The sequence below is a fragment of a genome, unplaced genomic scaffold, assembly GCF_019419815.1.
Source record: "Pyrus x bretschneideri cultivar Hongxiangsu unplaced genomic scaffold, Pyrus_bretschneideri_v1 Contig10, whole genome shotgun sequence".
Taxonomy (NCBI): domain Eukaryota; kingdom Viridiplantae; phylum Streptophyta; class Magnoliopsida; order Rosales; family Rosaceae; genus Pyrus; species Pyrus x bretschneideri.
The window spans coordinates 9,010,222-9,036,706 of record NW_025999391.1 but is presented as its reverse complement, the minus strand read 5'-3'; the positions used below and the strand labels follow the sequence as shown (position 1 = coordinate 9,036,706).

General features: G+C 37.9%; 2 protein-coding genes across 2 annotated transcripts; both read right to left on the bottom strand.

Annotated features, from left to right (window-relative positions):
* Positions 1–7: 7 nt before the first annotated feature.
* On the bottom strand, positions 8–3,302 carry LOC125470128 (serine/threonine-protein kinase SMG1). Its single transcript, XM_048568641.1, has 3 exons — positions 2,800–3,302; positions 1,804–2,251; positions 8–1,432 (listed from the first exon to the last, which is right to left on the bottom strand). Exons 1-3 carry the CDS (start codon positions 3,246–3,248, stop codon positions 1,319–1,321), a joined length of 1,011 nt encoding a protein of 336 aa, XP_048424598.1. The 5' UTR covers positions 3,249–3,302; the 3' UTR covers positions 8–1,318.
* A 16,702-nt stretch (positions 3,303–20,004) lies between these two features.
* LOC125480586 (disease resistance protein RPV1-like) lies at positions 20,005–20,898 on the bottom strand. The gene has a single exon (XM_048591586.1). The coding sequence runs from the start codon at positions 20,896–20,898 to the stop codon at positions 20,005–20,007; it is 894 nt and encodes a 297-aa protein (XP_048447543.1).
* Positions 20,899–26,485: the final 5,587 nt, after the last annotated feature.

Below are 26,485 nucleotides of genomic sequence, written 5' to 3'. Positions count from 1 at the left end.
ACAGATCTTATTACATCCGGAAGAACAGCTTCAGTCATTTGCCCAATCAAGCTCTTAAAGGAATGTAAAATGGTTTTAAAAATGGAAGCCCAATTTCCATCAGAATAATATCCTGGACGGCCTTTATCTGTGTCATCACTAGGTAAATCTCTACCAATCAGTTGCTGCAGTTCATTAACAAACCCTGCTAGAAGTATACACTTCTCTGCTTGCTCCTCAATTCCACAGAAAATAGTTTCAAATTCCATCTGTAACTGGTTATTTGCATTTCTACGTTTATTTGAATCATTAATTATGTCGAGCACCTTATGTTTGACCTCATTGTACATATAACTGGATGCTGTGTTCAGAACAAATAAAACTTTCTCCCTTTTTTCATTCAGATCCCCACGCAATCTAGAATCCTTTGCCCCATTTCCATCATTCTTAGATTGCCCAAATTGAATGGAAACAATGGCATCTTCTCTCTTTGCAAGACCAGCTGATTGTATGAATTTCATGAAAGCAGAGCCGATCCTTAGCGTTTGATTCGGTCTCTGAGCCAACAGAGTTCGCTAGCTCCGCATACTCCTCTTCAAGCTTCTCCATCTCTAGGGCATACTTCTTTACTTTACGACACAGATCATCATGACTGAGTGTGATAGAATCAAAATTCTCCCCATGTTGTTTGGCAATAAGTTCAGCACCCTGTCTTCTAGCAAGAGATAGGGTATCAGAGGAAAGAGCACTGGCAGATAGTTGCAGAACCTGTGCCCAGCAATGAATTGCACTCGTTGTAATGTAATTTAATGGTAAAATTCTTTGCAAAGCCAAAGAATATACTTGAAGTGCATTTATCGCAGAAGAGAGACCATCATGCAGTTCAGATACTAGTTGAGAGACTTCCCTATCTATATCATAGCATTGTGCTTGTGTAGGCTCAGGAACAATAGTCAGCGGAACCCCAGCCACCAGAACGGCAGATGTAAGAGACAATGTTTCTTGCATACCACTCAGCTCAACAAAAGCATTTATTTCTTGAAGTAAATTGCCTCGTAAAGCATCAAGGATGCTCCCATGTTGTTTCCATCCAGGTTGCTGCCTCTTGAGATTTCTCAGCAACCAGGGCCTTTGCCTGAGCAAATTCTCGAGCCTGAATTTCAAACAATACACGAATTTTCTCTGAATTACTAGTGGCTTCAGCAACCATTGATCTCGCAGACGTTTCATGCAGAATTAGGCTAGACCTCTCTTGATCAGCTCGATAAAAGAGTGCAGATGAATGTTCATATTGGTTTAGAACATCAACAAACCTGTGGTCAACATTTCCCAAATGTCATTAACAAATGTCGGCAGAACAAAAATAAGAAACAAAATAAAGTGAAAAGCATGTACCCATCTCAAGAGCCGATTCAACAGCTGGTAGAGTAGCCAATAAAAGATCGTGATGTTCCTGCTCCCAGTTAAATGGGATCAAAGTGTCATTCAAATAATCAAACTTCCACTGCATATAAATACTTAAAACATATATGTATGGACAGTTGGACACACATAACCAAAGATAAAGGTACAAACAAATTAGAGAAAGCCTGAAAACATTACTTTAATTGTCAGATACAAAGGTATAGGGACAACAAATGCAACTTCAGGATATTTGCAGACACATGATAAAAATTGTGAGAATCACACAGAATGTGCCAGGTATAAATTCAAGGTACATTGAGATGCTTTCTAGCCATCCAGACATAAATTAACTAATTTAAGGGAGTGCCAAAGAATCACTGCAGTGCAAATGCACAGAAGCTTAGGTTTCAGAATGATTACCTGTAAGGGAACACGAATTTCCTGTACACGAGATGCAAATAAACTGAGACTGACAGCCAACTCCATGCCCTTCCTTTCTTCACCACCAATTGCAGCAGCATCATGAAAATCTCCCCGTGTCCATTCCACAAGCGGGTCCCAAACAAACATTTCCAGTAACATCAAGAGTATGTCTTTGTTCTTCCTCAAAACACCAATAACTGCTTCACAGTTTGACCTAAAGGTACCTTCTATCCCCATCATCCCTAATGCTGCTTCAATGGTCTGTGTAAGGCGGAAGGGAACAATTTCTGGAATTTTCAGTCTTTGCCCTTTATCAAAACAGACATTGTAATCAATATGGACTACATCACCACTACAAAAATCCATTAGAATATTATCCAAGTGTCTATCCCCAAGGCCAAGAATGTGGCCCACCATGCTCATGGCACAAACACTTCCAGAAAACCTACAAAATGAAGTACACATTAAAAGCTAAATCTACAATATACATTATATTTTATTTATGAAACAAGAGTGTCTGATCGCCCAAAAAAACTAATAGTCGAATACCACCATATATTAGAATGAATAAAAGCTATACTATACTGGAAAAAGGAAGATAAACTGATCATTAAGCCGAGCATCACTAATTTGTACTCCAATGTTTATATATAGATATATAGATATATATATATATATATGTGTGTGTGTGTGTGTGTGTGTGTGTGTGTGTGTGTGTTACCCTGTTCTCGTAACTCCATGAGCCGTATACCTGCTGACGGTATATGCGATTTGAGAGAGTGGATACCACATGAGACATCGCCTTTGAATAATAATATATATGCTAAAATAAGAATGCTCTAATGTATGATGACTAGTTTGAAGAACAGGAAGCTCCACCAACAATACAATTAATAGAACCGAAGCAGGTTGTTAAGCTTAGTAAATTATATAAATTAATGCAACGAAGATTATTAGTACAGGAACGAAGAGCTTTTCCAGGGTCTTAGTTACCTCTTCTGTTTCGAACTGAAGGCTTTGAATCCTTCACGAGCACACCAAAGTTCTTGATGAAGAAGCTGTCTAGGAATCTCCTTCATAAGTTCCAAAAGAACTTTACGCTTCACCTCATGAGGCCAGTCTCTTCGTGAAATTACTCTCCTTATACCTTTCTCTTTGAGTGCTGGTATGATTTTACCATAGAACATATCACTGGGTCGGGGAACAGCTGGAGGAACCGGACTTTTCGAACTGCCACCACCCACTGCTGAGAGATGAGCTAGTTGGATGCGGCTTTGCCAAGACTTAAAGACGCTGTAAATACTAATTATATTGTCTACCCACTGGATGGGACCAGCACGGCCACTAATTGGAGTCACAAAATAATAGCGAATACCAAGAAAGTGGCTGTGAGTTGCAAGAGATGTATGCAGGAAACCATTTATGGCTTGCAAGAGCTGCATAAGAAAATTACAAATCGTAAATTTTCAAATTTTTCCCAGGCGAGAAATTCAAACAATCGCTTGTGAAATGTATGAAACACATCTCATTTTTTAATTACGTTGTTCTTTGATTTTGTGTGTATAAAGAAAACACAAAATACCCCATTCTCTCATCCCTTTAACGAAGAAATCCATACCGCAGTCAAGTAAAGAAACCTTCATCTTCCTGTTCCCACCCTTGCTCCCCTCGCACCTCCCTCCAAAAATCTTCTTCTTCCCGTTCCCACCTAGGATGCATGGACACGGACACGGATACGGAAATACGATACGATACGATACGACACGGGGACACGTCAAATTTCTAAAAACAAAAGACACGATACGTCAAGGATACAGCAATTAAAAATATATATAAATAAATAAATGTATCTAAAATATTATAAAATAAGCATTCAAATTTATTACCCAAACTTAAATTTATTTCAATAAACTCTATACAGAAAGATAAGCGAAAATAAAATAAGCATACAAAATATAATAATAATATTATATCCAAAAAGCAAAATGGGCTTTAAGTTTTTCCAATTTACATAACACAAAAGATGAGCTAAAAGTCATTGAATCAGTCAAAGCAAAAGAATCTTTTAGCTTCGAAGTTGAAAACAGAAAAGCAGGCTTGCTTTCAGTTTCAGATATGGGTTCTGGGAATCAGATTGAGCTTCAAAATTAACAACGTGAAAACGAAGTCGAAAGCTCTCACCAGCAGTTGTAGATGGAGACGATGGAGATGACGGAGCAGTTGCAGACGGAGACGATAGAGACGACGGACGGACGGAGCAGTTGCAGACGACAAGTCTGATTTATGAGGTTCGAAATCATTTTGGTTTTTAGTCAAACAATTGTTTCAGTTTAGCTAATTTGAATCAATCATGATTCTGTGAGGATTTATTGGATTCTTTTTTCTCTGATTATCCTTTGATTTAGTTTGAAACGTATCCGAAAAGTATGATACGCGTATCTCATCAATAAACAACGTATCCATTCGTTCGGATACGTATCAAGCCCGTATCCATGCGTATCCTATGCGTATCCGTATCCCTGCATGTCAGATATGGGATACGCTGGCTTTTCCCCGTGTCCATGCATCGTAGGTTCCCACTGATGCTCACCTCCCACCTTCTTCCGGACGGAAGACACAGGTTCGTTTGAGCCATATGAGCTCGAAACAATTGTAGGAGGATTACTAAGCATGAGGAAGATCATGCGAAGAACATCGGATCCTTAAAGAGAAAATTGAAAAGGGCTCGTCGACTCATGGAGATGTTAATGGCAAAAGAGATCAAGAAGTTCATGTCATCCGAAGTGCACAATCACTCGTTGGGCGAGCAATACAAACAAGGCTTTCTGTCAGGACTCAGTGAGGGGTTTGAGATATTTCACCGCTATGCATGAAAGTGGATGTGAACGGGAAGTGGGCGACCGTTGACTACTACAAGGTACTTGCCGTTGGGGCTACTTGCCATGGATAATTTGAGCTCTTTTGTGGGTCCTTCAAATTTGTTATATTTTGACATTCCACGTGTGGTTTGTCATAAGAAGGACCTTAATGTTTAATTAGTTCAATATTATCTACATACATTAATGGAACTCCGCTATTGTTTCCAAAGTTGCTTTTTTAGGACATTTCATGGTCAAGTCATGTGCATGTTATGCACATGCCATCAACAAGACATGCACACAAATTGCTGCACTAGGAAGCCTTATAAGTACCAATATAGCACAAGGCCCTTGATTGCTAAGTAATAAAGTAAAGATTAGATACTCAATACTGAAACCATGTAATTACAAAGTGTACTAAAAATTACACTAACACGCTAAGTATAACCAATGGCAACAAAAGGCCCTTAATAGCTAAGTAATAAAATTAAGAATACATAATGAATATTGAAACAATGCAATGGGAAAGTGTACTAAAATTACAATTACATACTAAGTACTCAAATTACAATTTGAATGGTAACCCAATTGTTTGGTTATCACAAGAAAACTACTGAAATAAACGGTGTCCACATAATCCTTCACACAAATGCACAACCTCTGATAAACTTGATGGCAAACTTGAGTCTAAAAAAAGCCATGTTCTAAGGTGGTCAATGTCCAAGCCCAATGATAGGTAGTTGACAAATTTGAGTAAGAAAACTCCACAATCTGCCCTACTAGAAAAGAACAACTCCAGGTTACAACACACTAGGTATTTAAGACATTTACAGTTACGTTAGAGATAAGTACGAAAGGAACATACCCATTGTTTTGTTGGCTGCAATTAGTTCTCGTCTGAATGTCATACGCTTTATCCATCGCTTTCGAGATTAGCTTCAAATCACTTCGCACAGCCTGGAATCCCATCACCTTTAGAAGTTGGGGTATTACGAAACACATATGAGCAAGTTGTTTCTTCATTTTTTCCCACCCCGACCTTGACAAATGTGAATCATAGATCGTGATCGTGTGATATACAAGATGGACATCAACCAACATCCAATGGTCATCATTCATGTGTACTCCTCTGTCACTTCTAAGAACTTTGATTAGAATGAAGGAAAAAAAAATTTCCTAACTAAGAACATACAGGAACATTGAACACATAAGCATATACATAACACTTTAAAGTAGACATGGATTCAAAACAATTCTAAAAACCATGACTTTCAAAGCTTAGTAAATGGTGAACCATAAGACACTTTAACAAATTAAAGAAAAGAGAGAGTTTGAGTTTCATTACCCTTAAAGCTCATCCTTGTTTACAAGGGATTTACTCAAGTGGAGGGCCTTCAAGTCGCCTCCTTGCTTCTTGGATATTTGCTAGTGAATGGACATTCCCAATTAAACTATTTATTGTTTATCCATCTTATTTACATTTCTTCATTTTCATCCTTACTCGGCGCATGATCCATTTGGTTCCAATTAACAAGGTTATGGGCGACTGTTACTCTTAACTATCAATTGTGAATTGAAACCGCACACCAATTCTCTCTTTTATAAAGATCAGTGTTTGCTAATCTTCAGAGTTTCCACGAACCATGAGTGATAACTAGCAGCATCTCATGGCTACTGATGAGTCCATATTATACTATTTATTTTACTCTAATCTTAGTATTAATTTATTAATTATTTTGGTAGAATTTTGATACTTTGTTATATATTTTCAATGCAGGACATTAGACTTCCTCTGGAGCAAAAAGTGATCAAAATGATGAATTTTGGAGTAATTCTAATGGGAGGATGTTTGTGTGCCTTTCAACATGATTGTGTCAAAATTTCAGATTTTTCTACCAAGCCGTTTGACCCTGGTGATGAAATAAAGGCCCAGCGCGCAGCTTTCCCAGATTGACGTTTTGGACGTTTTGGGTATTTTGGAGGTCAAGATGACGTATTTTGAGGAAGATTCCTTCTGAGGATTTGTAGGAGACGTCTTTAGATTTCAAAAAAGACCTTTTGGGACCAAATCGGAGTTGATTTGATCGGTCAAAAGTGTGATTTTCTGAGAACTCCGAATTCTACTTCAAATACGAAACCTTTTATTTTCTGTTTTATCATTTAATTATGTTTCCTAGTTTTATTCTAAGACCTTTTACTAGGAGGATTTTAATTAGAGTAGTATAAATAAGGCTTGTTAGCCATTAGGGTTCTCTACGCAACATAGGGGAGAACGTACGTGGAGAATTTAGCTAGGCTTTGACACTTTGTATTTTCAAGGTGTTTTCTATCCATATTTTTAATAATATTTTGTTTTATGGTTGTTCGTAGCTAATTTTCATTTGCTAGGGCGATGCCTTGAGCCTTAGCATGAATATGTAGTTTTTATTTAATTGCTTATGATTATACATGCATACTTTGAATTATTAATCACTGTGCTTTAAATTGTCTCTATATCTCAATGCTTAGCTACCATTAGGATGTTTAGATAAGTAATCGGATGCAATTCAGTTGGAATGCCACCGAGGAATTGAGTATTGCTTCTTGTGATTGATAGTTGTAAGTTCACCTAGGGCGAATGTCACGTCATAAGGGTTGCATGGTTTTTCAAAGGGTTTTCACAAAGCATAATGAGTCATGCATGTTTATATTTGATTTGAATGCCACAAACAGATTGCAAGTTTGATATACGTTCTAGCTTGAATGCCACAAGTAGAATATGCATAAGGAAAACCTAACCTTCAGAGTTGCATGTGTAATTCGTAAGTAATTGGTATATCTACATAGGACTGTTAAGGGGACGGCGAAACCCTAGGCTTTTACAATTTGGTTTTCAAAACGTTTTCTTTTGTTTTCTTTACTTTGCTAATGTCTTTAACCTTTTTAATTAAATTCGTTTTCATTATTTTTAAATCCAAAACCAACCTCTTCCAATCTTTGTTTTCAAATAATTAATTAAGATTTGATATTTACATAAATTAGTCATTCAATCCCTGCAGAAAATGACCTTGCTTGAGCTGCTATACTACGACAACCTTGTTCTCTTGCAAGTATTTTTAAGTGTTTTTATCTCTACTTTTGCAAGTGGTAAAAATTCCTCTCAGTTACCCAAGCTAAGTAGAAGTGGTTGGAGAACCAATCTAGTTACAACTACAATGCAATACGGTCCATTCTCTAATACCATAGTCTTGATCACATTGTTTATGTAATAGTTTGTTTCATGTCTACTATCCAATGTGATACTTCTATCTGTGATTCAATTGAATATGATTTGGAACATTCTTCATAAGTCATATTCATATGCTTTTGCAAAAGACTCTTGAATCATATCTAAGAGTATTCTCCTTCCACCATGGAAGGTTAAAGATTCCTTGTTGTGCATTCACATGCCTACATGACTGGATACCCAAAAATGCCTTGGACACTCTCAATGGAATGTCTTGACATAGTCAAAGGACCTAACCATTACACAATTATGATGCCTCAGGTCAAAGTTTACTTTGCTTATTGCAACTTATGAGTTTTTACATGGCATATATGTTTGAACTCTCTTTTGATCATAGTTTAGTGTACTCGATTACCCTTTTGAGCACCTATGTATTTGTCTGCATTCCTTGGATTCCCTTATTAGTTAGACACATGATACAATAAACAGTGATTAAAAGTAAGTTTTGCCTTTCATTAAACAAATAAGAGTTTAACATAATGAGTATTCCAAAAGCTATTACATCAATGAGTGGCTTTATAGGCATACTTCCAACAATGTTCTACTTGCACTCAAAGCCACAGTCCTTATATCTAATACCAATCTTTTTCATATGGCAGTCAAGTTAGACTTGAGACATTGGCTTCATTAGTGGATCTGCTACGTTATAGGTAGAGGCAACCTTGAGAAATAGTTCCAAACCACATAACACCCTCTTGATTAGATTGAGGCATTCACTCTACGAATTGAAACAATCTAGGCAAATGTGGTATAACCGTTTGAGTAGGTATCGGATTGGTCAAGGAGATGTGAATTACAAAATATATCTTTGTGTGTTTATAAATGATAGGAGCATATTTAGGCAACTTAGTTGGCTTGTTCTTGTGCATTTACGTTGTTATTTCTTAGTTCTTTAAGTCTTTTAAGTTATTTTCGTATGTTTTCAGGTTCTAAGGGCTAAAGGAGCAAAGAAGTGCATTTTGGAGCCTTTTGGAGCACTTTTGGGCTAAGGATGGATAGCTTATGCTTGGAGCCAAAGTGTTGGACAAAATTGAAGGCCTTGTATGCACTTTAGGACATAAAACAAAGGGCCTAGCCCATTCATACACAGTCTTGCCGTGCACATTCCCTTGCATTTCCAGCTTTCCCACTTCATCATTCAACCACATGCTCTCCCATTCATTCACTCTTTAATCATTCCATTCATGCACCCTTTAATCATTCACTCCCTAGCTGTTTTTCCATTCATTAACTCCCATTATTTCAGCCACCATGACATTATTCATTCATCACCCACATGCACTCTTAATCATTCAGCCATTCACCCCTTTCTCCACACCTTGCCGTGCATTCCCCTTGCATTTCCAGCTTTCCCACTTCATCATTGCAGCCACCAATCACCCTAGCTGTCACTTACATGCTTTCCCATTCTATAATTCACCCACATGCTTTCCCATTTCATATTGCAGCCACATTCATCACCAATTCCAGCACCATCCCATCATTGCCGTGCACTCTCATCCCATTTCCAGCTTTCCCCCTTCATAAAACAATCAGCCACATTTCCACATGCATTCCCTCTTTAATCATTCCCTCCTAGCTGTCATTCACATGCTCTCCCATCCATTCTCTCCCTATAAAAACCATACACACTTCACACCAAAGGGGGCCTTGCCATACATTCACCCACCATTCCAGAAATTCAATCTTCTCCCATCCTTGCCGTGCCTTCATTCCACATTCCAGCATATATACAAACCTTCCTTCACCATTACACTACCCTACCATCACACATCCATTCCTCCATACACCTAAGGCCCTAAACCTTTCCTTAGACCTTGTGCCACAACAAAGAGGAGGAGAAGAGGCCTAAACGTTCATACAATTCAAGTTTGAGTTGTTGAAATTTTTAGGTGTTTCCTCTCCTTGATTTCAATGGTTAAATTTACTTATCTTTGTCTTGTACGTATGAGGAACTAAACCCCTCCTTGGCTAGGGGGGGATTCGAAATACATGTTTATGCTTGCGATATGATTTGATTACTTCTAATTGCGTTTCATAAGTTGTGAATTCAATTTACTTATCTATGTGAATTACATTGATTTGTGTATGTTGGTTGAGAGTGCACGCTTAATTATCATGCATAAATTGGATGCTAGGATATAAGGAAATTTCACCTAATCGTTATGGAATTATATTCACAAGTAGTAAAGGTTGATGATCTCAATCGCGTTAAGTAAATTCTTGGCATAAGTTTTATGCAATCATAATAACAAGTGCTTTGTCAATGCTTATGGTTTTTAAAGAACTTAATGATTCTTGCTTGTATCTCTATTATGCAATCATGTAGGGGACTTGTGGGGAATGTTTTGGGTTGTCGTATGCAATCATCCAATTCAATAACGTTAGGAAAATCTGAGGGTTAACTAGTGCAATTCACGGTTAATCTGGGGCGTTGAGAATCATGGTTTATTGAAAAGCAATTGGAAATCGTTTTATATGCAAGTATAACATGTGTGGAGATGAACCCCTTAGCTAGCTTCCCATCCATTCAATTCTATCACAATTTGTCTTACAATTTATTTTAAAGTTTTAAGTCACTTGTTTTCTTTTAGATTCGTCCAAAATCAAAACCCCCCTTCTTATTTGTTCCAAATCTGTCCAAAAGAGTCCTTTTGAGTCTTTAGAGTCAAAACCAAGTGTATTTCCATCCAAATTAAGTCCTAGAGTCTAAATTGAGTCTTTTTGGTTGTTTTTGGTTGTTTTGAGTCTTTAAAGTTTGTTTTGAGTCATATAAGTTAGTAAGAGTCTTGTGAGTCTATTTAAAGTGTTTTAAAACATATTTTTACATCTTTGAGTCAATTTTTATTAGATTAGCACCCCTAGTTAATCCCCGGTTAGAACGATCCCTACTTATATCATTACTACAATTGTCACAAATAGGGTTTAATTTGTGTGTCACATTCGTTTCGCATCAATAAAAAAGTCACATTTCAGACCTGTGATAGTAGCAGTTTATGTTAATGACATGAATCTTATTGGGATTATCGAAGAGCTTGAGAAAAACATTTATGGGTTTAGTGATTTCTTTGACAACCTTGCTAGGATCTCTAGATCGAATAATTGGTCCTCGTATTCCATCTTTTTACTTTTCTTATAAAAAGTTTTGACCTACACCCTGTGCAAAGATGTATGCTTTATACAAGTAGTGGAGTCATGTGTACTCATGGGATGACCTTTTTTTTTAGTAATGAAAAATTTTCATTGCATCCAAATCAATCAAGATCTAAGTAGTTGTTCAGTAAACTATTATGCTTCTTGCCCCAACGCATCTATCCGATTGAAGCCGACCATTGAACCTCCAAAAACAAGACAAGGTGCTCCTGCCTTCTCTTCTCAATGGGAGGAATCACCCTGATAAGAGCATTTTTAGCGGCATCACGGGATACGCTCTAAAAAAGGTCAAGGATAAACTTGTATGGTACAAGCAGTCCTATCACCTAAAGTTAAAATTTGAGATGAAAGATCTTGGAAATAATCGAGTGTCTTGGCCTTGAGATCAAGCATCATTCTAATGGTAATTTGGTACAGTATTAGAACTACACCTAAAAGGTGTTGGGTCGTTTTAATCAGGATATGCAAAGCCTTCAAGCACTCATATTGTCGTTTAAATGCTGGATGCAAAACGAGACATTTTCCATCATAAATAAGATAAGGAAGAGGGTTTGGAGTTTGAAGCTCCATATATGACTTGTCACATCCCTGCCCCGGGGGGGACCACTTCCCGGGCCCGTCTCCACCGCCGTAACACGAAATTGTCCTCTTTGGGCCCCGACCACGCCCTCACAGTTTTGTTTCTGGGAACTCACATGAGAACTTCCCAGTGGGTCACCCATCCTGGGAATGCTCTCGCACCTTACTCGCTTAACTTTAGAGTTCCCATGGAGCCCGAAGCCAGTGAGCTCCCAAAAGGCCTTGTGCAAGGTAGGGATGGGAATATACATATACGGATCACTCCCCTGGGTGATGTGGGATGTCACAATCCACCCCCCTTAGGGGCCCGACGTCCTTGTCGGCACACCACGGCCAGGGTTAGGCTCTAATACCAAATGTCACATCCCGGCCTGGGATGTGGTTGGGGCCCTGGGCCGGGATGTGACATGATTGATGCTTTATTGTACAAAACTTAATGCAATTCACCGTTAATTATTTGGTAAGATACAACAACGCACCAATAAGCCAACACTGGAATGGGATTAAGAAATCCTTTGTTACCTTAAAGATAATATTAGATTTAGGCTTATTCTATCTTTATGAATTGCAGACTAAATCATACCACTTTGGTCTTTAAAATGATATTTTGCCTTGTTGGTTATGCTAAAATAGGTTATTTATCTGACCCACACAAGGCACATAGTCAAATGGGTTATTTCTTTACCGTTACAGACACCGCAATATCGTGGAGTTCAAACAAACAGAACTTAGTTAAGACTTTTTCGAACGATCCTAAAATTATTGCCTTTCAGGAAGTTACAAGTGAATGCTTTTGGATCAAAGTAGTTATTGAGCATATTCAAAGCATTTGCAAACTTTCTTCCGTCGTTGATATCCTAACAACGATTTATAAAGATAACACTACTTGTAATGACCAAATCAATAAAGGATACAGTAAAGGAGATGACAAAAAACATATTGCGCCGAAATTATTTATCTTACATTAGTAGCAAGTGCATCAGATGATTTAAGTGAAGCAGATCCAATCCCAATGCAACCTTGTTGACCTCTTCACACAATCACTGCCAAAGTCTACTTTTCAAAAGTTTGTTCAAGGAGTTGGTATGCATAAATTGTCTGATTTGCAATGTTTGAAGTTCTCATTTGGGATTTGTCAAACTCAGGAGAATATCCTAAAGTATACTCATTTTACCTTAATGTTCTCTTTTACCAACAATCAAGGTTTCAGTTTTTGTTGCCTGTCAAGGTTTTCATAAGGCATGATGTGGTATATTCTAATACACAAATTAAACCCTCTTATTGACAATTGTAGTAAAGTTGTAAGTAAGGATCGTTCCAGGCCAGGGATTAGGAGGGATTGCTAATCTACTCTAAACTGACTTAAAAATACAAAACTAAACTTAAAAACAGAAAACTAGGCTTGAAAACATTTAACTAGACTTAAAGAATTCAAAACAGCACAAAACAATTAAATACACTCAAAACAGCAACTAAAGAGTGATTTGGACAAAAATTACTTTTAACTTGACTTAAAACACTTAAAAACACAAGTTTGGATAGATTCTAACTAATTTGACGCAACAAAGTAAAGGGGATTGGGTTTTTTTTGAATTTAAAGTAAAAACAAGTAGATTAAAGACTCTTAAACAACTTTGGACGAAATTGGGTGAAATATGGGTGAATGGCTAGCTAGAAGGTTCATCTCCACACATGACACATATGCATACAAATTGATTTCCAGTTATTATTCATATAAACCATGAATGACAGTGCCCCAAATTAACGGTGAACTGCGCAAATGAACTCTCAGATTTTCCTAATTTCATTGAATTGGATGGACAACGCATCGGTAACCAAATTATTCTTTAATAGTTCTCTACATGAATAACATAATAGAGATACAATGAAAGATCATTAAGCTTTGTGAAAATCATAAGCATTGACATGACATTCGTAACTATGAATTGCATGATACTTCTGCCATGGATTTACTTAACACGATTATGACTAGCAACATCCATTACTTATAAATATAAGTTCATAACGATTAGGTGAAATTTCCTTATATTCTAGCATCAAATTCATGCATGCAAACTAAGTATGCATCCTTAATCAACATACTAGAATAAGTTATCACTCAAACAGATAAGTAAATCGCATTCATGTTTTACGAAACAATAACTGGAGGAAATCAACTCATATCACATATATGGTCATAGCCTTGAATCCACCTCTAGCTAAAAAGAAATTAGTTCCTCATGTTCGCAATTAAACAAAGACAATTAAATTTAAACATTGAAAACTAAGATAAAATACACCTAGAAACACTCCAACAATCCAACGTCTTGAATGGCAAGCACAGCTCCAAGTGGCTTCTTCTTCTCCTTCCTTGCACAGTTGTGGCACAATGGGGATTTTCTGAGTTTATGGCTCTTGTGTGTGGTGCAAATTATGGTGTGAATGTATAGGATGTGGTGCTGGAATTATGATGAGAGATGGGGTATTTATAGGCTAGGGTTCACACAATTTCTGAAGGGAAAAGGATTGCACAATCCTTGGGGAAAAAGGTTAGGGTTACATGACAGAGATCAAGGGGGAAAAGGATTCAAAACCTGCAGTAGGGAATAGGCCTTCTAGAAAGGGTATTATGGCAGATTTCTAGAAGGAAAGGGATGAAAAGTGCGGCACCAATGTAGGAGAAGGATAGGGCCTCTAAAAACCTGATATTTAGGTGTTCTAATGTCAGTTGGATGTCCTCCTTGCAGTAGGAATTAAGGTAGCAAAAGATTAGGATAGGATAAGACAAGATAAGGTTGGATAAGGTTTGGATAAGATAAGGTAATTTGGATAATGTTCCATGTTTCTTGCTCTTTCCTTATCTTCTTTGTCTTGAATTTGTTTCTCATTTGTAGCATGTTCTTAGCCTCTTTTGACTTCAAATTCGTCCATCCACCTTGCCCTATATGCAAGATATCCATTCCAGCCCAAAATTGCACTAAAATGCACCAAAATGCACTTTCTTGCCTCTTTTGCCATTTAAACCTACAAACACACGAAAATAGCTTAAATCACTATAATAAATAGAAACTAACTATATAAATGCAAGAAAACAAGCTAACTAAGTCGCATAAATATGCTCCTATCAAGGCACTTACCCTGGGTTTGTCATATCCTTGTGTGCGTTTTCTTACATCCCAACGATGTTAGTTTTGACTTGTTTCATTGACTCACTTTTCTCTTTAGACTATGGGTTTTTTGTTGCACCTTGGATTTTACCATAGTAAGGTTTTGTGAGGTTAACTTTTATATGCATTTTCCATGTTTGAGGTTCGCATTCGCTTTGTGCCGACTAGACGAGATAACATCAACTGCTTCTACATCATCCCTGAAGATTTGATATGTCATTTACTTTAGTATTTTACACGCTCAAGGGGGAGTGTTGTAGTTAAAATTATAGCACACAAGTGATTGTGTAAATCCTAATAGATTGTGTTTAGGATTCCTATGCAATAATGTAATCTGGAAGATCCTAGGTTTTCTTACTTGTAGGGTAAGTAAGCCCATTATGTCTACAATAAATGAAAACACAGAGCAAGAGGAAATAACACACACATAATTTTCCACCTCTCTTTTCTCTCTTTTTGACCACACCACTCTCTCTCCTTTTCAATTAAATTTAGGCCTCCAACACTTTTAGCTTTTGGTTCACAATTTTTTTGTTGTTCTTTCATGAAAACATAAAACAGTTACCAAGCAAGTTGTTAGTTTTTCAAATTCTAAAAGAAAAAAAAATGGTTATCAAATGGCCCCAAAATCAAGCCAAATTTTGAAAACTCATAACGTAGCTTTCAATTTTTTGTTTTTTGTTTTCATATTTTTCAAAACAGTTACCAAATAAGTTTTTAGTTAAAAAAAAAAAGTAAAAACAAGAATTAAAATTTGAAAACGAAATGATTATATCAAACAACCCATAAGCCTCGTAAGCTTGTTGAGACCAAATGACATCCATCTACCTAGCTTTTAACAAGATACTGGTTGCAATACACAATAGTGAACATGCAGTTAAGCAATTAGCGATTGCCACTAACATTCTAGCTACAGTTGATTTCAAACACATAAATGTACTCAAAGCAGTAATGCACCATTTAGTACTGCGGTGTAGTGGTATTCCTCTTCACTTGTAAGTGAGAGATCTTAGATTCGATTATTAGCAAAAGCGAATTTGAACCACATTATTGCTAACCCATTGTGAGGCTAAACTTACCCCTTCACCCTTAGAGCAGTTCCATTGTGGGTTAATCCCCTCATGCTCCCTCCTCTCCCCCCCCCCCCCAGCAACCGCCCAAAAAAGGGCCTCAGTGTATCAAGTTCACTAGGCTTCGGGGGATCCCAATTTCTCTCCTAGGCAAAAATCGACAGGCCTAGCGCCTACCTTATGTTATACAATGATGACGTCACAATGACATTAGCAAAAATTAAAAATACAATAAAAATATTAATACATAACCATGTTCTTATATTTTTTTTGTAATACGAATTGTCTAGGCTATTCAGGGGTGTAAATACACTTGAGCAGTTACCGTTCACTATAGGCAATTACTGTTAACTAAGGGGATTGTGTTGCCTATAGCTCAAGGGGCCTTACTACATTGAAAATGCTCTTAGAGTAGATAATATCGTTTGTTAAATAAAAAAAAATTAAAAAAAAAAAAAGGACAAACAAACAAAACAAAACAAAAACAAGTGGCAATGCTGTTGAAGACAACACAAATCAGTAAAGTAAAAATCTGATGTCCATCGGGTTGCACCACTGAAAAAGAGTAACCATGAAAAACAACCAAACATAAACAACAACAGCAATGCACAAAGGGAGAACAATCATGAATCAATAGGGCTTCCCAACCAAAGCAACCCACCAAACCAGCAAAAGCAGGAGCCTGAACAACAAGAAAGACACTGGGAAGCCACCAGGAATAGCACACACCAGAATACCATGTGATCACAAATCGAGGGAGATTCCACTTCCAAAAAATGTTCAAAGATTAGCAAGATGAAACAGCTTGAAGCTGTAAATGATGAAATATAATTAGTTGGGAAATATAACTTTATACTGCCTACTGTGAATCATATACAAGAACCACTTAAATCAAACTATAGAAGTTTGCAAATGAAACATATATATATATATATGTATGTATATGTATATGTATATGTATATTTATATATATATGTATATTTATATAAATGAAACGTACATATATATATATATATATGATGTGACAGCCCGTCCCGAAATATTTTTAATGATGGCATGGAATGACGATTTTACCCTTGGACGTTGTGTAGTGTCGTGTGGTTTTACTTTCGTTGTGGACCAAATAAGTTTAGTCCAACTTGTTTGGACCCAATTAGAACTAAAGGACTTAAGCTTTTGTTTTGGTTGGTTGTTTTGTTGCCAACTAGGACCACACACACACACCCAAACAATCTCGTTGACCCTTTTTTCTCTCTCTCCCTCTCGATCGTTTTCATCCGTCCGTACAACCTGTTCGGACAACTCCTAATCTAGCTTTCCATTTACGGATCAAGCTTGTGGACACCATCATCACCTTCCTTGTAACTATATGATCTCATCTATACCAATTTTAGGACGTGAGGACTTCATTTTCCCGAGAAACCAAGAACCCCATTTTGGTGCATTGTTCATGCAATCTTGATCGCGAACTTTTTAGAAGCTTTTAAGCTTCTAGGGAGCTTTAGAACGTCTTCACGAAGCTCGGGGAGTAATTTTGAAGTGATTTGGACGTCGGGAAGCCCAGGTTTAGTGAGTTACAGGTTTGGTCGGAATATCAAAGGTTTTTCCGGCGAGTTTTGTTTGGATTTAAGTCCCAAAAGTGGTAATGTTTTGTTCTACTCGTCGTAAGCTTCATTTTGGTACAAATTTCATGGATTTTGGTTTAGAAACGAAGAAGATATAACGATTAGAAGTTTTTCCAGTTTTCAGCGACGCAGACGGCGGCCGGCGGCAGCTTCGGCGAGGATCACCGGAGAAAACGAAGAATATTCAGTCAACTTTGACGGAATATACTAACGGCGTTAGGTATATATAACGGTATATTCCATTTTTGGACAAAATATTCCCTAACACCATTAGGGTTTCCGTATGTGTGCCAGGCACGTGCCAAAGCGTGGCTGGCGTGTCTGGCCGTTCCTTGGCCGACGTGTGAGTGGTTAGAAAATTTTTCTAAAAATATGGGGATGTTCGTGTAGTTGACTAGATCACGTTGGTATATTCAAACACCCCATTTGAGTATTGTATGCGAAGTTATTACCTAGTTTTGGTTGTGCATTAAATTAACGTTTGTATAGTTGTTTCGCATATAGGTGAGACCTATCCTGAGGACGAGCACAGTCACTTGAGGCTCGGGGGCTACGACCCTCCCACATATGAGTGAGTGGGCTTTTGGTTTTCTGTATATACCTATATACTTGAGATTTTTTCCCAAAAAATGAAATTGAATGATTATATGTTTTGAAATGCCATGCAAAGTATCTACCTATTTTATTTATGCATTAGTCGTTGCACATATTTATGATTGGTGTTGCAGACACACAAGTAAGTGCCAGGTAAGTTTATAGATTATGGTTGTGAATTGTTGATTATGTGAGATGGGTTGAGAGCTCATAAACCTGCACCCCGATGTTAGTGCTCCCGCCCAGAGTTAGGGCACAGTCCTTCACGTGATGTTCACCTCCCACACCATACGCTCACCTTGGATCCAAGTTAGGTGCACAGTCATATCGTACAGACCACGTTAGGTGGTTATGACTCATAGGTGACCCGCAATTATTCGCACATTCTTCACGTGATCGTAGTACTTGAGCATATTTATTTACACCCAGTCCTGTCGTACAGACCACTTTAGGTGGTTCCGACTCGTGTGCAAGGATAGTTGTTGAGATGTGGATTTAAGCTTTAGATTCAGCTGTACAGGTCACGTTAGGTGACTCCGGCTGACATATCATTTGCATTGACTTATATCACCTGGCTTACTTATATTTTATGCTGAGATATTCGATATGGCATATTTGTGAATGTTGTTATTCTGAGCATGGTTGTGGTTTAGATATATATATATATATATATATATATATATATATATATATATATTCTATTTTCTAGGAAATTATACAGGTTTTATGGCGAGGGGTTAGAACTTTTGAGAAATGAAATGATTTTGAAAAGTTTTGTTTTTGCCCACTCACACTTTCTGTTTTGCGCCCCTCCAGGTTTTAGGTAGAAGTGCTTTGGTGGCTCATGAGGATCTTGACGGTGGTTCTGACAGAACAACACAAATGTAGGATCACCTTTGGGTGTTGTATAATTAGTTTTCATCCTGCTGGACTGACTTAGGCCACTTATGCTCTGATTGTGTTTATCACACTTAATCTTACACTTGTTCTTAGCTAGTACTGCTAGTAGTTTGGTTTTTTTTATTTATTCACATTTCTATAATTATTATTGCTTCCACACTGTGCACATGGCTACGTCACCCTCACATGACGGCCAGCACGCCTTGATTTCGGTCGGAGTGTGTCATATGAAACATACATATATAGTACATAAATACATATATATATGTATATATATGAAACATATACATACATACATACATACATACATACATACATACATACATATATATATATATATAACTTTATATTTTCCTAAAGCACACGGGATGACTAATAAAGTTAAAGTATACCTGATGTCGACTTGCAATCAAAAAGTCACAAGAGAATTTTCAAAAATGCCTTTCAAGTCTTCCTCCTCATCTCCACAGCTGAAGCAGTCATCTTCCAACTCTTCATTGCCTACATTATCATCATCATCATCTGATTCTTTCATCACTACCACCGGAGAACCAATCTCTTCACCAATCATTTCTCTTTTAGCAGTATCTTCGTGGACCAATACCTCCATAGATGTTGAGATATTCTTTGGCATTACAAGGTGTGCACCGAAGCTTTTTAACACTTGAAAGGAAGTTGAAAACTAACTCGACACTGTGAAGGTGGCTGTGGACATGTAGACTCGTCAAGCTCCTTCATCATTTCACAGAATGGAATGTGGTACAACCAAACATGATCTGACTCAAATATTGTTAAACCAAAATCAGACTTAATTGTGTGAATGCGTTTCTCATTGACGTAGAATTCAGCTATAAAGTAAGGAGAACTTTTAAAGTTGCTGTAGTAAGGATAAGGTTCATCTTGTGGTTTTTCAACACCAGCAAAGAGAGCCAATCCTTTGTTCTCCCATTTGAAATTTTCAGGAATTTCAAAATAAAATTCACAATATCATCCAAGCTCCTCCAAATCCTTATGACAGCTGAACCACTTTGGAATTTCATTTCCTGGAAATACGACCTGGAATTTAGATTGTTGAGAAGACATCAGAAGGAAATCAGAGAAGGCGGAAGCCTGATCATTCACTGAACTATTTTTCATCTTTTCCCCATTACGAGCCAAATTGTCAAACAGTCCCCGGCAATTGGACAAGTCAATCCAAGAAATCATCTGTAACTCTTTAGATTCCATTATGTTTGACAATTTCGAAAACCTTTCCAATGATACGCAACCACTCGCATCCAGCCACCCTACTTTTGGTGGAAGTTCTGGAATTTCCTCAAGCCTTTTGCAGCCATGCAAGTCAAGTATCCTGAAGCTAATATATGTGGTAATGCTTACCGAAAAAGTAACAAAATTACTTCCTGATAGATCAAGTCTGAATAAGGTAGACACACTGTCAAGAGTACCAAGGAAATTAATTTCTGATAAATTGCCTCCTTTGATATCAAACTCCTCCAGTTTTGGAAGCAATAAAGAGCCACAGTTGTCAAGTGAACTGTTTGAGTTCGTTGGAAGCAGCAAAGGACCAGGTTCTGCACTCGATGATAATTCAAATGTCGCCTTACTTGGAAATGTGACTAGATTTGGGCATCCATGAAAATAAACAACCTTTAGATGCTGCAACTCATAAATACTGAATGGCAGAGTAGTAAGGTTTTCACATCCGAGTAAAAGTAAAGTTTGAAGACCAGTGAGATATCCTATTGACGAAGGCAATTCTTTGATGGCAGTGCGAGATACATCCATCCATGTTAAAGATCCCATCTTTCCAGCAATTTCAGGGAAATGCTCAAGCTTGCCACAATCACCAAGGTATATAGACTCAATAAAGGGACACCTCATCATTAGATATTTTTATGTTTTAACAGCTGTAATTTGGTTGTAACTAATTCCTGTTATTAGATGTTAATCTAGTGGTCATTAGTCACTAAGTTTATTTAGCAAAGTGTATATATACTCAGTTGTAATTTCTTTCTCATTAAGAAAACAAATATACAGAAAGTATTCTTTCTATCTTGGTATCATTCGCCTCTCTGCTTCACCGCCTTTCGATCCTCCTTTCTTTGCGGTTCATTCTTCTTGATCTCAAGCTTCTTCTTCTCAACAATGGCGTCGGCCTCATCGTCACCTTCCCCTCCTGAAATTGTTCCTCCAAATCCTGCATCGACTGAATTCGTCGCCCCCAATTTCTCTGCGATGAACCCTAATTTTTCTAATTCGTCGATTGCATCAATCACAATTCAGAATATTAGTTGTATGGTGCCTATGAAGCTGAAGCGTGACAATTGCTTAGTTTGGAAGGCTCTATTTGCTCCAATTTTCAGGCGTTATAAGCTCACCGGTATTGTTGACGGTTCCGAGCTCTCTCCACCACCTTATCTTCTTGATCAGAATGGTCGTCTTACTGGAAACCCTAATCCTGCCTATGAAGCTTGGTATGAGAAGGATCAAAACATTCTTATTTGGCTTAACTCTACTCTCTCTGAAGAAATCATTCCGTTTACTGTCGGTGTAACTTCGTCTCATGATCTTTGGCTTAATCTTGAAAATCGATTTGGGGGCGTCTCTGCTGCTCATATTCACCAACTCCGCTCTCGTCTCCATGCTATACACAAAGGTGATTCTTCGATTTCTGAGTATCTGCAGCGCATCAAAGGTATTTCTGAAGCTCTTATGGCGGCTGGTTCTCCAGTCTCTGATCAGGATCTTATTGCTGTCACTCTCAATGGTTTATCTGATGACTATGAATCGTTTATTGACTCTATTATGTTGCGCATCTCTTCTACTACTTTAGATGAACTGCATGGTTTATTAATAAACAAGGAATTATTCATGAATCGCAAAAAGAAAGACGCTGTCTCTTCAGCTCAAGAACCTTTTCAGGCCTTTGTAGCTCACTCTCAGGGTCCTCTTCTTCCTACACCACCATACTCTTCTTTTTCTCAAGCCTATGCTGCACATTTCAATGCTCCTCCCAGGTTTCAGAACAATCATGGCAATGGCAAAGGGGTCTCTCAGCGCCACAATCGTGGTAACTACTCCAAGAACTTTACTCAGTTTCGTGGTAACTTTCATAACTCTGGAAATGGTTCTGGTTCTTTTCGACATAATTCTGGTGGAAATCGCTATAACTCTGGTGGTTTCAATCGCAATAATAACAACAACTCTGGTTCTTATTTTGGGGGTAAAACTTCTTGTCAAATCTGTCACTCCCTTGAGCATGAAGCTATTGATTGCTATGAACGCATGAATCATGCGTATGCTGGCAAAATACCCCCTGCCAAATTGGCTGCTATGTGTGTTCACACAAATTCTAAAACTTCTTCTACGTGGCTCATTGATTCTGGAGCTACATCTCATATCACTAATGATATTGCTGCTCTTCATTCTCCTGTTCCCTACTCCGGCGAAGAGAAGGTTTACATTGGTGATGGACAAGGTATGTCCATTCATCATTCTGGTCCTTCTATGATTAAAACACCATCTGCTACATTTCGATTGAACAATGTTCTTCATGTTCCCAAGATGAAATTCAATCTTCTCTATGCCTATCAGTTTTTAAAAGATAATTTTTGTGCATTGACCCTTGATTCTGATGGTTCTACAATCAAGGATCGCTCTACGGGGAGGAGCTTTTTCACGGACCGGTCAATGAAGGTTTCTATCCTCTTCAAGGCATTCCCTCCACTTCTGCACCATCAGCTTTTCTTAGCACTAAAGCTTATCTTCCGACATGGCATAGGCGGCTTGGCCATCCTTCTATTGCAATGTTTAGGAAGATTTTAAATAAAGCTCAACTTGCTCATAGTGGTAGCAATTCTGTTAGCTTCTTTTGTACTGATTGTGCCATTGGTAAAAATCACAAATTACCTTTTTCTTCCAGTACTAGTAGTGCTTCTGCAAGTCTTGAACTGATTCATTGTGCTATTTGGGGTCCAGCTCCCGTTGTCTCTGTTAGTGGTTACAAGTATTATGTTCTCTTTGTTGATGAGTTCACTAAATACACATGGCTGTTTCCATTGAAGGCAAAATCTGAAGTGTTTTCTGTATTTGTCAGTTTCAAGGCTTATGTTAAAAACTTGGTTGGAAATCGAATAAAAATTTTCAGATCTGACTCTGGAGGAGAATTTACTAGTTCTGCTTTTAATTCTTTTCTTGCTACTCATGGTATTTGTCATCAATATAGCTGTCCACACACTCCCGAGCGAAATGGGTGTGTTGAGCATAAACATCGACATCTCACAGAAACTGCTCGAACTCTTCTAGTTGCTTCGAGTGTACCTCACAAATACTGGGTAGAAGCTTTCAGCACAGCCTTGTATTTTATTAATCGGTTACCCTTATCAAATCTGGTCACCTCTCCTTGGGAACTACTATTCAAAAAGGCTCCAGATTATTCCAAGCTGAAAATTTTTGGTTGTAGCTGTTATCCCTGGCTTAAACCATATGTTTCTTCCAAACTTGATGGCAAGAGTACCCAATGTGTCTTTCTCGGCTATAGTTTGCAACACAAGGGTTACAGGTGCTTGGACATTCAAACTCATCGGGTGTACATATCAAGACATGTTCTTTTTTATGAGGATCATTTTCCTTTCAAAAGCTCATCACAGTCACATGACCCTGTCTCATTGGGATCTGCCTCCAACTCTTCTTCCTCATTTACTCTTCCCTTTCCTTATTGGGATAAGCCTCACCCATCAATCTTGGATAGCACTGCTCCCTTATCTAATGTAGCTCCGTCTTCACTACAATCACCTCCTCATACTTCTACTTCATCACCAGTACCCGTTGCATCTCCAGTACCTGCTGCATCTCCAGTTCCAGTTTCCCCTTCAGTTCCTGTTGCATCTTCAGTCCCTGTTCCATCCTCAATCACTGTTGCTTCTTCTCCCCCTATTGTTCCTACAAACACACATCCTATGCTAACAAGGTCCAAGGCTGGGATCTTTAAACCCAAGATTTTAGCTGCTACCAAGCATCCTATTGACACCAGCACCTTTGTCCCTACTACTTATGCTTAAGCTTCCAAATATGAGCATTGGAGACAAGCAATGTTTGAAGAGTTTCAAGCCTTGCAAAGTACTGGTACGTGGACTTTAGTTCCTTCATCTCCAAATCAGAATATTGTCGGGTGTAAATGGGTGTTCCGAATTAAGAGAAAACCTGATGGTACCATTGATAGGTACAAAGCTCGTCTTGTAGCTAAGGGGTTTCATCAGCAAGAATGGGTTGATTTTCAGGAGACATTTAGTCCGGTTGCCAAGCCAGTTACAATTCGAATTTTGCTCACACTTGCTGTTCAACAAAACTGGTTTCTAAATCAATTAGATATCAGTAATGCCTTTCTTCATGGCAATCTCAAGGAAGCAGTCTTTATGTAGCAACCACCTGGATTTATTGATCCAACACAGTCATCCTTTGTTTGCAAACTTACCAAGTCTCTCTATGGTTTAAAACAGGCTCCCAGAGCCTGGTATGATAAACTTTTTCATGCTCTCAGCTCTCTTGGTTTTGCAAATTCCCAATCTGATTCCTCTCTTTTTGTTCAAACACAGCCCTCTCTGGTTATAGTCCTTGTGTATGTCGATGACATTCTCGTGACTGGTCCAAATGCTTCTCACTGTCAAGCCTTCATTCACAAATTGAGCAGTTTATTTCCTGTCAAGGATTTGGGTCCTCTTCATTTTTTCCTCGGGTTAGAAGTTCACAGAACCACAGCTAGCTTATTCTTGTCTCAAGGCAAGTATGCTCTTGATTTACTTGTTAAAACAAATATGGATGGTTGCAAACCATGTTCTACTCCTCTTGGATCAGTTAAATTGGATCACACTGGTCCTTTACTAACCAATCCCAAGGAGTTCATATCCATTGTAGGTGCACTTCAGTATCTTACTTGGACACGACCAGATATCTCTTTTGCTGTAAACCAAGTGTGCCAATTTCTCCATTGATCGAGAGAACCTCATCTTCAAGCAGTAAAAAGAATCTTGAGATTTCTTAAGGGTTCTATTACTCAAGGTATGTGGTTCAAGCAAGGTCCCTTACATCTTACAGCCTATTCGGATGCTGATTGGGCTGGATGCCCCTTTGACAGACGATCAACCAGTGGTTATTGTGTGTATCTTGGTCCCAATCTGATTAGTTGGAGCGCAAAGAAGCAACACACAGTTGCTAGATCGTCCACAGAGGCTTAATATAGATCCCTTGCTCACACAGCTGTAGAGTTAACCTGGATCTGTAAAATTTTACAGGATGTCCTTTTTCCTCTTCGGCAAGTTCCTAAACTCTGGTGTGATAATGTTTCTGCCATTTCTCTGGCTTCTAATCCCGTCTTCCATGCTCGCACAAAGCATGTGGAAATTGACTATCATTACATTAGAGAACTTGTTTTAGCAAATCTGATTCAGGTTCTTCATATCAGTACCCATCATCAAATTGCTGACATTCATACCAAGGCACTGTCCAAGGCCAGATTCAAGCTACTGCAGTCCAAGCTTTCTCTCAGAGATCCTCCGCTTAGCTTGAGGGAGGGTAAAGGGACACCTCATCATTAGATATTTTTATGTTTTAACAGTTGTAATTTGGTTGTAACTAATTCCTGTTATTAGATGCTAATCTAGTGGTCATTAGTCACTAAGTTTATTTAGCAAAGTGTATATATACTCAGTTGTAATTTCTTTCTCATTAAGAAAACAAATATACAGAAAGTATTCTTTCTATCTCTCGAGACATTTCAAGTTAATACTTCTTGGAAATAATGTAAGGTTACAACATCCTTTAAGATTCAAGCGAATGAGCTTTTGAAGGAATCCAACCGAATGATCAACCTCAACCAAACTTGTACAGCCTTCGAGGTTCAAGATTTCTAAGTTCGGAATCCCAGAGAAGTTTGGGGTTTTTTATTAGGAATATGCAGCTCTCCAGATTTATGGATTTTAGATTTTGTAACCTCTATCAGCCAAAAAAAGAGAGGAAAAAATACGATCAAATGATAATCTATTTAAGAAACTTAAACCATAATTAAAATATAAAATAAAATAAAAAAAAGTAAGAAGATACCGTCAGATGAAAATAATTAAGTACCTTCAACCCCTCTCCCAGTTGGAACAAGCGGTTACGAGGCATATTGAAAATAACATTCAAGTTGGAGATTTTTCATCTTTGAGAAGCTTTTAGCACTCAAGCATATCTCATCATCTGGTTCAACCAAATTTACCATGATCCCTTTGATTTGTTTGTTCCCTAGTATGTAAGCGCAATAGTCTTATTAACAAACAAGTTATGTACGATGTAGAAATAGTAACATAAAGTGATGCTCGTGAAATTAAATAAAATAATAATAGGTAAATATCTATAGCATACTTTACTTACCGTTTTTTCTGTTAAAACGCGGTAAACATCCTCGTGAAACCATAATCTGCTACGTTCA

Coding starts and splice junctions, on each gene's coding strand:
- LOC125470128 (XM_048568641.1), bottom strand. CDS start 3,248: ATGCAGCTCTTGCAAGCCATAAATGGTTTCCTGCATACATCTCTTGCA. Junction 2,252..2,799: donor TTCAGTTCGAAACAGAAGAG/GTAACTAAGACC, acceptor TTCATTTTGTAG/GTTTTCTGGAAGTGTTTGTG. Junction 1,433..1,803: donor AAATTCGTGTTCCCTTACAG/GTAATCATTCTG, acceptor AACTGGGAGCAG/GAACATCACGATCTTTTATT.
- LOC125480586 (XM_048591586.1), bottom strand. CDS start 20,898: ATGAGGTGTCCCTTTATTGAGTCTATATACCTTGGTGATTGTGGCAAG.